General features: G+C 42.1%; 1 protein-coding gene across 1 annotated transcript in view; it reads left to right on the forward strand.

Moving 5' to 3' along the window:
* The window catches only part of LOC137277458 (protein PHTF2-like), a 52961-nt gene extending 40561 nt beyond the window's left edge, over nt 1–12400 (forward strand). Inside the window, exons 8-17 of the mRNA XM_067809188.1 lie at nt 64–1177; nt 1802–1990; nt 2716–2764; nt 3106–3361; nt 4596–4692; nt 5452–5583; nt 5957–6043; nt 6480–6635; nt 10757–10852; nt 11480–12400. Of these exons, the coding sequence (XP_067665289.1) occupies nt 64–1177; nt 1802–1990; nt 2716–2764; nt 3106–3361; nt 4596–4692; nt 5452–5583; nt 5957–6043; nt 6480–6635; nt 10757–10852; nt 11480–11632 (2329 nt within the window). The 3' untranslated portion in view covers nt 11633–12400. The remainder of the gene's footprint in view (nt 1–63; nt 1178–1801; nt 1991–2715; nt 2765–3105; nt 3362–4595; nt 4693–5451; nt 5584–5956; nt 6044–6479; nt 6636–10756; nt 10853–11479) is intronic.
* The last annotated feature ends 282 nt before the right edge of the window (nt 12401–12682 follow it).

A 12682-nucleotide genomic window follows, 5' to 3' on the forward strand; every position in this document is an offset into this window, starting at 1 on the left:
ATAGTTTGTTTTGATTATCAAGTGATGTTGACCTTTGTAAGTAGATTACTTCTGTCTTTTCAGAAGTCTCTCCAAATCAAAGAAACGTGTAAGTAAGGTTGGGATTTCAACAAGTAGTCAGAAATCGCAGGAAAGCATTCCATCTGATTCAACAGTGTCGCGATCACAGTCAGCAAAGAGTTTTACAGTTATCACTGACACATCCCTTGACACCGAGGCATCAAGATTGGCCAAAGGAAACACAAGGGATAACTTTAGTGGACAAGACAGGAAGGGCAAACAGAAAAACATGACAGTTAAGAGAAATGCCCAGAAGAATATCGAATGCAGACAAAGTATGTCACCAAAGGAGCAAAATCAAAAGGATTCTATGAAAGTTAACAATCCAAAGAAAAATCAACTGAATGTTGTTAAGTTGGAGTCAGTTGGAGTACTGACTTCTGTGTCTCATGAAGGTCTCATGAGCGTTGATTCCATGGATGGGCATACAACAGGGCACTTGTGTAATACAGTATTGTTGGACATGAATGCAAAATGTGAACAATTGTCTGCCAATAGTGCAGGTGATAAATTATGTTCTGTTAATAATGTTGATTTTTTAGAGGAAGACTTTTCTTCTTTCGGATCTGAATCTCAGGATAATGATTTACATTTGCCAGGAGCTATAGTGGAGATAATCCAGAAGGGTAGTGCCAGGGATGGAATGGAAGAAGAAAACTTTGCTGATTCTGAAAGACTTTCGGATGATATTCATTCAGATTCAGAACATGACTCAAAAGAACAGCTAGGGGATTCAGGACAATCTAGCAAAAGTTCACATGATCTCAGGGACAGTTGTGGAATGGAGTTACCTCAGACACAGAGTGAACAGACACATTTAGAGATCACGCGGAGACTGTCCGATCTAGCAAAGAAATCCAGGCAGGATTACAATGCAGAGGATGTGTCTGAGAGTGAGATCATGACAGATGTGAAGTTATCCATGTCTGGGACAACATTACGACGACGAAGGCGTGTTAACAGTACCAATAAGAGTGGAGATCTCGGGGAAGTTGCAAGATCGCGTGTTGTGCCAAATAACCTGGGACTGTGGCCTCAAGCTCCAAATGGGGTTGTTGGGAGTTCCTCGGAAAATGAAACTACACCTGGTCCAGCAACACCAGATGCAGGAAATAAGGTACAAGTGCTGTGTAGTGTCACGTCTTCCTATCATTATGCTGTATGGACTAACTTAGGTGGGTTGGTAAATATTTTAGAAATGTGAGCAGTTTGCATGGGTGGTTACTGGGCTTTGCTGTGCATGTGGTTTTCAGGCCAGAGACAGAGTATGGTTTGATAACCTTTCCAGCAATATCCCAGAATGATCATAGGAGTCAGTACCTGAAATGGACTGCAATGTACACATGTCAGGAATCAAACTGGGGTGTGAGCACATGCTTCAATTAGATAGTTACACCACCCTGACCCCTAGAGAAGTGAACACTTCACCATAAGAAAACACCATGGATAGCTGCAAAACTACCCACACAGCTGCTGATGTCTTTTCGTCTGTCATACAGATCTTGGAACAAATAGAAAACCTGTGCAAGTATATAAATCCATGGCAAGTCTAGATTACAGCAGTTTCAGGATGAAGAAAGTCTCTTGTTTTATTTCTCTGTAAACTATGTTCATTTCAGAGACAAGAGGTTAGTCTGCATATAATGTTTATGATTACTTACAGTAGTTGATGGTATTTATTCCCTGTGAAATTAGATGACTATGATTGCTACAGATTCAAGGATATTGTTGTACTGTGCAGGTGACATTGAGTTCAGAAGAGTGGGAGGACCGGATACAGTCTGATGTGACCACCTCCTCATCCTACTCATCTAGCTGTGGGTCAGAGGCGGAGCTGACAGACAGCGGGGAGAACCAGTTGGAGATCGATGAGCTGCACACTCAGGGATGGACAACCAGCAACTTACATGTTATCAACTTGTTACAGCCGGTCAGTATTTCAGAACACCATTGGGCACAGCTTTTTGATAAATGCCATCAACTTTGTATCATGAACTGATTGATCATTTGCAAAATAATTCATTGGGTTACAGGGAGAGTGGGGCCAATGAAGTGCATGTTGTGTCCATGACTTTGTCATACTAACAGGTATTTATTTTTTCACACAGTCAGTAATAGACAAGTGTTTGTTATGTAACTGACACTGTGGCTTAGTCAAGCTGAAAACAGGACCACCATAGAAATGAAAGCTTTAATGCATAAACTACATCCCTGCTGTTATGATATAGGGTTAAATCCTCTGAAATTCTGACAACAAAAACTATCATGAAAAGTCAAAACATGACAAACCCAGGTGTTTTTTCTGGCAGAGACACTTAGCTTTGATTTTGAGGTATGCCCATGAACAATTATTTCAACTGAATAAACATTGTTATGCTTGTGGTTGAAACATGTGTTTTTTCACTGGATTTAGGCTGGTCCTGTGATCCCTGGCCAGCAATAATTCTTCAGGACCTCTAAGTACTAAATTTGCAGTGGTCCTGGTGGTCAGGGATTTTTGCATTGACAGTTATATAATTCTATGAACCACTGGTCCTGTGGTCAAAACGGAAATTTTGAAATGTTTCTTTCCATAGTGTAACATGTTTCGGTGTATTGTGTTTCTGTATAACTCTCTGGGAGGGATGCAGCTTATCAAAAGTCTCTGTATTGCAGCCAACAGCATCTTCAACTGGTGTCAGCCATATTCCACCTCCTGATAAAGGTAACTTTTTCCCCTGTACCCTGTACTTAAAGACCTTGACTCTCCTTAACTTGGAGAGGTACCTTTGCAGCAAGATGTACAGTATCTCTATCATGAAGAGGGGCAGCAGGTTAGCCTGATGGTCAAAGACTTCGCTCGTCACGTCGAAGACCCAGGTTCTATTCCCACATCGGTACAATGTGTGAAGGCCATTTCAGTTGTCCCCAGTCATGATATTGCTGGAATATTGCAAAAAGCAGCTTAAGACCACATTCACTCACTCACTGTATCATGCTAAGGAGTCACTGACAGTGTGTCATGTAGAGTTTATGTAAGCATTTCATTGATGTATTTTCTTTCAGTGAGCTGTGTTTTGTGGGAAGGCAATGAATGTAAGAAAGTGGACCTGACAGCTCTGGACATTGGCTGGGCTATCATTGACAAGGTGGACAACATGCCCGAGAGCTCCGACTACATCCTCATTGGCCTTGTGCTGTCTGTCATCATGGCATGTGTCCCGCTGGTGTTCAGGTTGTACCACATGAAGCAGCTGCCAGATCTGTTCAAGCTGGCTGGGATCTACAGCATCTTGGACCAGCTGCAGCAGAATCCCTGGAGGTAGGTACAGTTAGTGAAGATTCAGCTAATGGAAGTGCAGTTAGTGGAGATGCAGTTTTTAGAGGTGCTGCAACAGGAGAAACTTTGATGGGATTGCAGTAGAATCGTTAGAGGTAAGTGCAGTTAGAGGAGGTTTAGTAGGAGGAACAGGAAGGGGATTCCAGCAGAATGCTTGACTAGTTGGAGGTAGGTGAGTCATGGGGAAGAGGAAGGGGATTCCAGCTCAACCAGCTGGAGGTAGGTGCGTCAGGGGGAAAGAGGAAGGGGATTCCAGCTTAACCTGCTGTAGGTAGGTGAGTCAGGGGGAAGAGGAAGGGGATTCCAGCTCAACCAGCTGGAGGTAGGTGAGTCATGGGGAAGAGGAAGGGGATTCCAGCTCAACCAGCTGGAGGTAGGTGTGTAGGTAGGTGCGTCATGGGGAAGAGGAAGGGGATTCCAGCTTAACCAGCTGTAGGTAGGTGGGTCAGGGGGAAGAGGAAGGGGATTCCAGCTTAACCAGCTGGAGGTAGGTGAGTCAGGGGGAAGAGGAAGGGGATTCCAGCTCAACCAGCTGGAGGTAGGTGAGTCATGGGGAAGAGGAAGGGGATTCCAGCTCAACCAGCTGGAGGTAGGTGAGTCATGGGGAAGAGGAAGGGGATTCCAGCTTAACCAGCTGTAGGTAGGTGCGTCATGGGGAAGAGGAAGGGGATTCCAGCTTAACCAGCTGTAGGTAGGTGCGTCATGGGGAAGAGGAAGGGGATTCCAGCTTAACCGGCTGCAGGGATGTGCGTCAGGGGGAAGAGGAAGGGGATTCCAGCTCAATCATGCATCAGGAGGAACTTGGAGTGGATTCCAGTAGAATCCTAGAAGGTAGGTGCAGTTAGAGGAATTTTGAAGGAATTCCAGCAGAATCCCTGGAGCTAGGTTTTTTAGAGGAGGTACATCAGGAAGAACTTGGAGTGGATTCAGCATTAGAATCAGTATCCTGTGGTAAGTTCAACCTCGAGTTAACAGTCCAATATATATATTTGTGTTCTATGATGGTATTCTGTTGCAAAGGTTGAAATTTCTGAATCATTGTTCAGAAATAATTGCTGAATAAGGGCAGAATTTTGTGGTTTCACTTGTTACTTCCCCTACTGTCTATGTGTCCTCTAATGCTGTTGCCATGATGTGTTTATGTCAGATTAAATTATTTAGACCGGTATGTATGAAGTTGTCAGTTTGTGTTTATATTCTTCACTCCCTGTTTCAGACGTAGTTTATTCGCTGTGAATGGTGTTACGCAGAGGTTGTGCCTTAGTCTCATTTTCTTCTTCCTGCTGTCTGTTGCTGACAGGACATTTAAACAGGTCAGTTTGGCCACAGTATTCCATCAAATATATGCACTGATGCTTCCATTTTGTTTGTTGATCTTAGATACAATAATGGTATACTCTTATGGGGACATTTTGAATATACTGTCCCATTTTTAATAGGGATATGCTAAATATCTTTCCCAGATGCACAAAGCTGTGGGTTTTTGGAAGGCACTCTGTTGCTGTGCTAAATGTTGATTCTTTTATATTTGTTTTTGTTAAAGAGATAACACAACATTGGACTAACACATCTAGGTGTCCATACAAAACTGATTCTTGTAGTCTGTCAAGTGGTTAAAGTGTTCGCTCATCATAACAAAAAACCGAGTTTGATTTCCTACGTGGGCAAAAATGTGAGAAAAATATTTCTGGTGTCCTTTACGGTGATATTACAGGAATATTCCTAAAAGTGGCGTTAAACCAAACTTGCTCACTTACTCACTAATATGCAGTTGGTACAATAGGATTTTCATTAATCTTTTACATAGTGTCAAGTTTATACACTTGATACAAAAGAAAGCAACAACACCTTGAACCAATTGCAACTAAGCAATCACTGATTTGTCCAGTACATTTGTATTTTAATATTACTCTACTTCATGCCATGCTTGTATGCAGATTTTTTAAATGGTCTCTTCAATATATTTGTGTGTTGTTATCAAGGGGAGATAAGCAAGTGTATTTCAACAAGATGTGTTAAGAATTCAGAGGAGAGTTATATAGACCATCAACTATAACTTTTACTGTTACTAGCGCCTGTTATATGCCAAGCACTTCTGCTACCTCACGTCTTCTCGTCGAGCCCGCAAATTTGACATGCCACATTTCCGTCTCAGTAAAGTGAGAAACATCAAAACATGGCTGTCTCTGCGATCCTACCTCAAGGTAACATCTTCACTCATTCTTTCACCTGTTATCATAATCACTGTTGAATTTATGAATATCAATTACAGGATCCTAACTGGGACTGACTCAGATCAGACTGACTCTGATCATATGGTGTAAATTGAGCACTGCTAAATGATTCCAATTTTTAATATTACTCTACTTATTTATCAATAGTGGTCCCAAAACATTTAACGTGGATGAACACTGTGATGCATTTTTTGATATTGTTGATCACATTGTGAGAAATCTATCATTGTTCTTGTGAGAATACTATTTTTCTCATATTAAGAACTTAAGTTCAACTGAGACCATGTTCCTAAGCCTGGTACCAAAATCCTGTCCCTTTCAGTATTTATATTGTTTGTTTCAGCGCCGAGGACCCCAGAGGTCTGTTGATGTTATTGTTTCTGCCACCTTCCTGCTTGCTATCTGCATTGTTACGCTTATGTGCCTACAGGTTAGTAGTGGCAAAAACATGGTTTTCTTTCAGATGTACTAGGAAGCCTAGTGGTTAAAGCATTGGCTTGTCATGCTGTGGCCCCGGGTTCGATTCACCTCATGGGTACAATGTGTGAAGCCCATTTCTGGTGTACACCACCGTGATATTGCTGGAACATTGCTAAAAGTGGTGTAAAACCAAACTCAGTAACTCTCCCAGATTTGTAGCTGCTGTTGACTTCAACTCTGAGAAAACTATTGGGATCAATGTCAACAAAAACTAATTCATCAATTATAAGAATGTTGCCAATAATCTTTTTGAAATGCATTTGCTTGTGGACATTTGTCAGTTGATCGGAAACACATGTGAAAGAATAACATTTGTAAATTTTATAAATTTGTTTGATGTTTGCATGTTGTGAGGGACCTGTATCTTCTTGTTACCATGGTTGCAGATGCTGAAGGATGCAGAAACCTACCTGGACTTCGAATGTAACTGGGAGTTGGTGTTTTGGTGCCTTGCACTTGGCGTCTACCTCCTCCGCTTCATGACCCTTGGTCTCAAGATCAACAAGAAGTACCGCAACCTGTCAGTGCTTATCACAGAGCAAGTGAGCTTATGTTCTTGCTTCCTTATACAGCTGCTGGAGTTAGCTGGACACATTATTTAGGAAGAAGAACTCCAGTAACATACCAATCAAAAGTTATTATGTAACTGAATCACAGAAGGACTGCTGGTAGGGGCTAGGCTAAATTAACTCCTTCAGACCTTGAGCAGTGTGCAGTATTTGAATAATGAGGACTTACCACATGTTAGTTCTTCTCCTTTTGTCCCTGAGACAACTTTGTATAATGCTTCTTAATGTTTTCTTGAAGCTGTAAAATAAGAACGAAGGAAGGGTAGACTGTCGTTTATTACCTCAGTGTTTTGTTATAAGTTTGATGTGAGCTTAGATGTGTCTCTCTCCTTCATTCATCCCACAGCATTACCTTATCTCGTCTATTTACAATGCTCCCTTGTCTGCCAAAGTGTATAATATCTGTGAGAAGAATACCTTTATTTTTCCTTATCCTGACTCATGCTAATTGCTGTCACGATTAGCAGACATGCTAGGGACAAGCAACGGCAGCTTGCATTAGTCATGTCTAAAACAAGTGATTTAAATTTGGGTAATTTGTTAACTACGTCTACTGAGATTCATTCCTGTGAAATGTCTGGCTTTCCTCCAGGGCTATGTCTGGGATTCGGCGTGTCATCCCCTGTATCTCAGAAGAGATCTTCCTCAGAAGCAGGGCCTTTTCAACTGAAGAAGTCACGGTCTTCATAGACGAAATCCTCTTCTTCGAAATCATTGCAGAAATCGTTTGGAGAAGAAATCGTCCCTCTACATGAACGACTTATGTTCAAAGAACCACTGTTGATTCTACATGATGAGGTAGATATCAACTAACACAGTCATCGGATGACATCATGTAGATCTACCACAATGGCATGTTCTACACCTCTCAACCCGGAGGAAAATCGTCAGACAACGCAGAATCGTCAGACAACGCTCGCTTCGTCAACAGTAGACAACTTTACAGCTCAACTGTCGCACCAAACTTTGCAGCATTTCGACCCAGGCGCCTTCATGCAACAGTTTACAACGCAGATGATGAATCTGATGGAGCGAAGTTTAGAAGAGGAGAGACGACTGCACTCGTCATCATCGTTGTCTACAGCTCAGCATGGGCACTCAGCTAGAGCAGCACTCACGCCGGAGGATAAAGAGGACGTGTATGCACACACTCGAGGAAGATCGTCATCACCGTCCCCCTCTTCACGTCGCAGTCGAGAGAGAGATCCGACCACGCCAAGTGAGAGCACCCGCTTGGGTGAGTGCACTCACAGGTTCACTCGTCAATGCAGAAGGTCTTCGCCACTCTCCCCAGTTCATCGAAGGCGCTGTCAACAATCATCACCCCCCTTTTCTGTGGAATCGTAGGAGGGATCGTCAACAGGGAATGAATGTTGCACACTCATGGAGGGATGAAGATAGACATTATTGAGCATCGTCATCGGAGGAAGCCCTATTTTCGGACTCTGAAGTTACATCATGCATCACGAATGGACTTGACTTAGCTTCACCATCCAAGGACTCTAATGAAGCTAATGCTTACAATGAAGTCATGATGACAACATTGATGCACTTACGTTCTCGCCGTTACCTCCAATATCTACGATTCCTGAGATGTTATCTACGACGTTTAAGTCAACAACCAAGTTTCAACAACATCATGTACTGTCATCCAACGTTCGTCGCTTCCCTCTTCATCGTATGGAGCCCTTCGTCAGAGCACCGGACATTGATGAAGTTTATAAATCATCAGTCCCGCCTGCAACAAATCTTACAAGGTAGACGACAAGAGGCTTGCTCAACCCAACACAGCTACGATGCGCATTATTTTTTTCGGATTAAAGCCGTCACCAAGACTCTCATCACAAAGTTCAGCAAACCTGTCGAGGAAAAGAGAATGATCCTGTCAGCCTTCATCACTCAGATGAGGGATCAGCAGTTCATGTCTGAACACCTCACCTCAACTAGTAGGGGACTGACTCTACTTCGTTGACAAGATTAATGAAGTAGCGAGGATGGTCGCCCAAGACTCCAGAGAAGTCATGATGATCAAGTCCATCAACACCTTGATAACGGTTGCTCAAGCAGACAAGTCAGCGTTACACTAACAAGTCCAAGTTCTCCAGAGTCCAGAGAGAGGAGGTAAACATTGAAGATTAGGGTCTGAACAACTGGAGTCTTCTACTTTCAGCCGTTCCCATACATCCGTCACAAGGGGGTGGACGTCCCCATTGGGCAATTCTCAACGAGGAATACGTCACTAAGATTCTTCGAGACGACTACAAGATACCACTGCAAACTACACCTTCGATCACAAGAGATGACAGTATTATTTTCAGGGAAAGAATTCTGACACATCTACCTTGAAGACAGTCTGTCTTTATCAGCTTTAAGCGGCGAAAGTTTTTATGCATGCTTTACTCATCTAGACACGTGCTCACCAAACAGCAGGGTTACAGACAAGCCTGATTCCTAGAAAGGGTATCACCGTTTGAATAAGATTTCACGATGATCAGTTAACTGCTACACCGGTGCTACACGTCTACAACCTGATAGGTCCCAGAAAGACAACACCCTGCTTGTGACAACACGTCTTCAATCTGATTGTCCCCGAGAGACAACGCCCTGCCGCTGACGTCATGTCTTCAGTGTGATTGGTCTCCGAGAGATAACGCCCTGCGCAGAATGTGATGTTATTGTCCCAGTGTCAGGAAGTCGTCTACGGTAAGTTTTCAGACTTGCAACGATGGAAAGATGTCGATTACACACTAGATTAGCAGTCTACAGCGTCATTTGATTCTTCAGATGGCATAGAGGTCTTCTAACCACAGATCCAGCATTGATTATCAGATCTGCAGCAGTGAATGACAGTTTCTAATCGGACAGGCAGCCAGCTATAAATAGACTCCTTTCGTATGTCAACTCGCTCATAATGAGCAAGGTTGAGGATCTGAGGACGAAGAATGACGTATCTTCACGGCATACAAGTTCATCATGTGTCAATTCAGTCTACAGGCTGACTTCACTACCAGGCTACTAACTCAGCTCGGATGACTTGTGAATCTGAATTCCTTGGGATTGGATTGATCACTGCGTTGAAATATATCGCTGTCCCAGAGGTCGGTGGGTCAAAGGTCAAGCCGATGTTAGAACAAGTTCTACTCTCTCCGTTACCACTCCAACTGTGATTATGTCTACTCGGTCTGCTCATGTCAGCTCAAGACATGACCAGACGAAGATGCCTACAGCTACGTCTATGACAGCGATTCCCAAGTCACGGTTTCAAGTCTTGACCGGTTTATGATGCTGGACATCTGAGATAATACCCGCTTTGGTGGACTCCCCAGACGAAGGCCTGCGGAGAAACTTCTTAGTTACAGTCAGCGTTCAACAACCATCTCTTTGTAGACACGTCTCTCGAAGGATGGGGTGCCCATCTAAACAACGAGGTTGCAGCAGAAATCTGAAAGAAGGAAGATTGCTCTTCCCATCAACCAGTTAGAGATGAAAGTGGTGATGCAAGTTATCCACCACTGATCGACAACACTGAGAGACAAGCTACTGATGATCCCCACAGACAACTCACCAGCGGCTTTCTACATAAACAAGCAAGGGTCAATGAGATCACCAATTCTACTACACCTGACGTTTCAACTCTTCAACATGGTCAACAATCTGATTCTCCAAATAAAAGCATGTCACTTTCCAAGAGTCTGCAACCGTCGTTTCTGTCAGATTCTGTAAGCAATTAGCATGAGTCAGGATAAGGAAAAATATGTAATTTTCCGAATATAATTGTAATTTTACACTTATCCTGTCTCATGGCAAAAGCCCTCCCAGCTGCCCCGCACAGGCACCTAGCATTAGAAATAGGTTCCTTTCGGTATAAAGGGCAATATAGCTGTGGATATGAATAAACCTCAGAAAATCAATGATGACACCAGGTGTTCACAGAAACAGGTAACCATGTCCTGCCCTATTGATGGCATCTGCCACTCACACAAATTGCCTCAAAAGTGTACGTATTTACAGCATGATGACACTGTAGCTCTCCTGTCGTGCAACCTACCAGGCAATCAAATGCTCTTGCACTGACACTCACCGCTTTGTTTCAGATCAACCTCTACCTGCAGATGGAGCAGAAGCCCCACAAAAAGGAGGAGCTGATGTTGGCAAACAATGTCCTCAAACTGGCAGAGGAGCTTCTCAAGGTAAGATCATCAAGCACTTGGCTAACACAGACTCTGTGAAAACTCCAGAATCTGTGTTCATAATGCAAATTATTTTGTAGAATAACATTATAAGTGACTGAAGTGATCTTAAATAAGTCCATAACTATAGTTTCAACAGTTGAGTCAGGTTACATTTCATAGTTGTTAAGGTGTATGAAATTGCCCTATGTTTTCCCCTATGTATCAAGGCTGTATGAGTTCGGATCACACAAATTCATCCAGTTGATGCTGTGTGCTTCCTTAGGATGAGACAAGGTTGTGACATCTGGTGGGACATGTCTTGAGATAGAGGAGCAAATTCTTTGTGGAATAGGAGAGCGGGTTCCTCACATAGGTACAATGCGTGAACCCCATTTCTGGTGTCCGTTGCCATGGTATTACTGGAATATTGCCCAAAGAGGAGTAAAACCATACTCACTCACTCTTTGTAGAATCAGTTGTTTCTTTGTCTTCTTTATCATCACATCCAAATCTTCACTTCGGTGATGATGAACAATGAAATGTGTGAAAATAGGTTCGAGTAATTAACAGCTGATACTGTTTCCCAAATCTAAAATGTCTTTTAATATCTTTGATCCATGCAGAATGAACTTTTCAATTTTGCAGGAGTTGGAGAGTCCATTCAAGATTTCTGGGTTCTCTGCAAACCCACTCATCTACAACATCACAAAGGTTGTTGTTCTGTCAGCATTTTCAGCAGTTCTCACTGAGCTTCTTGGTTTCAAGTTGAAACTCTACAAGATCAAATTCAAGTCTTGAATATGGTTGTGGTCACAGTAACCTTTTACAGAAGTGATTCTTGTGTATATGCTATGCAGTTTTTAGCTTTACCAGGGCAGTTTTGTACATCTCAGTACAGCTGTTTGAAGAAGCATGCACTGTTTTTTAAGAGTTTCTCAGTTTCCTGTTCTTCAATATCTGACTCAGTGAAATAAATGGCGCCACTCTTTGTAAAATATTTTATAGGATTACAAGTTATTACAGTGGATTGACTGTTATCACAGTTTGAATTATGTAAAAATTGTGTTTTCTGTACCAGTATCTTATATGCATTTAAAAAATGACAATCTTCGAATGTATTTTAGTATGATCTGCTTTTTTAAACATCAGTCATTGTTAGAAATTAAGAACAAAACCAGGGTCCTTTTCATTTGTTCAGGCTATTTTGGTTTCCTAATTTTAAAAATTAATCCCAAACACTCAGGTCTCGGCACATGGTCCTGTTTTGATTGTTCAGAGTTGACCTCCGTTTCATTTTGTGATCTGCTGATTTTCAGCTCAAATCCAAGTTTATTATATCGATGGTTTATGGTCCTGTCATCATGGCACTTAGACTGTAGGATTCCATATTATCATTTTGAACAAAGACCCAAACACCTTGAGAAAAAAAGTGATGTTAAGCCCAATTTCTTAAGCTTGGGGCCCCTTAATTTCTAACATTGATACCTGTGTGTGTTGTTCTTCATCAGCCAAGATGTGACATTGGAGATCCTAATCCACTTCTTGTGTACTCTTGAAATCAAAAAAGTTTATTCCAAACATTATTATTTAGAAGGATCAGCTCGTATATGGTTCTAGTGCTATTGCCAAAGGAAGCAGAGTACTGTACCACAAACTGGTCATAGAGCTAAGATGAGTTTTTTTAAGTGGTTTCTATAATTTTCTATCATAGTTACATATTTAGAGTATCTATATATAGGTGAGAGAGGTAGTTATTGATGAGAGGTCATCAAAACGCTTTTCACTGAATACATCAATTTTCGTATGTTACAGTGCAGACTACCTATGCAGCTGAATTAGAGAAACATT

The sequence above is a fragment of the Haliotis asinina genome, chromosome 3 (genome assembly GCF_037392515.1).
Source record: "Haliotis asinina isolate JCU_RB_2024 chromosome 3, JCU_Hal_asi_v2, whole genome shotgun sequence".
In the NCBI taxonomy this organism is placed as follows: Eukaryota; Metazoa; Mollusca; class Gastropoda; order Lepetellida; family Haliotidae; genus Haliotis; species Haliotis asinina.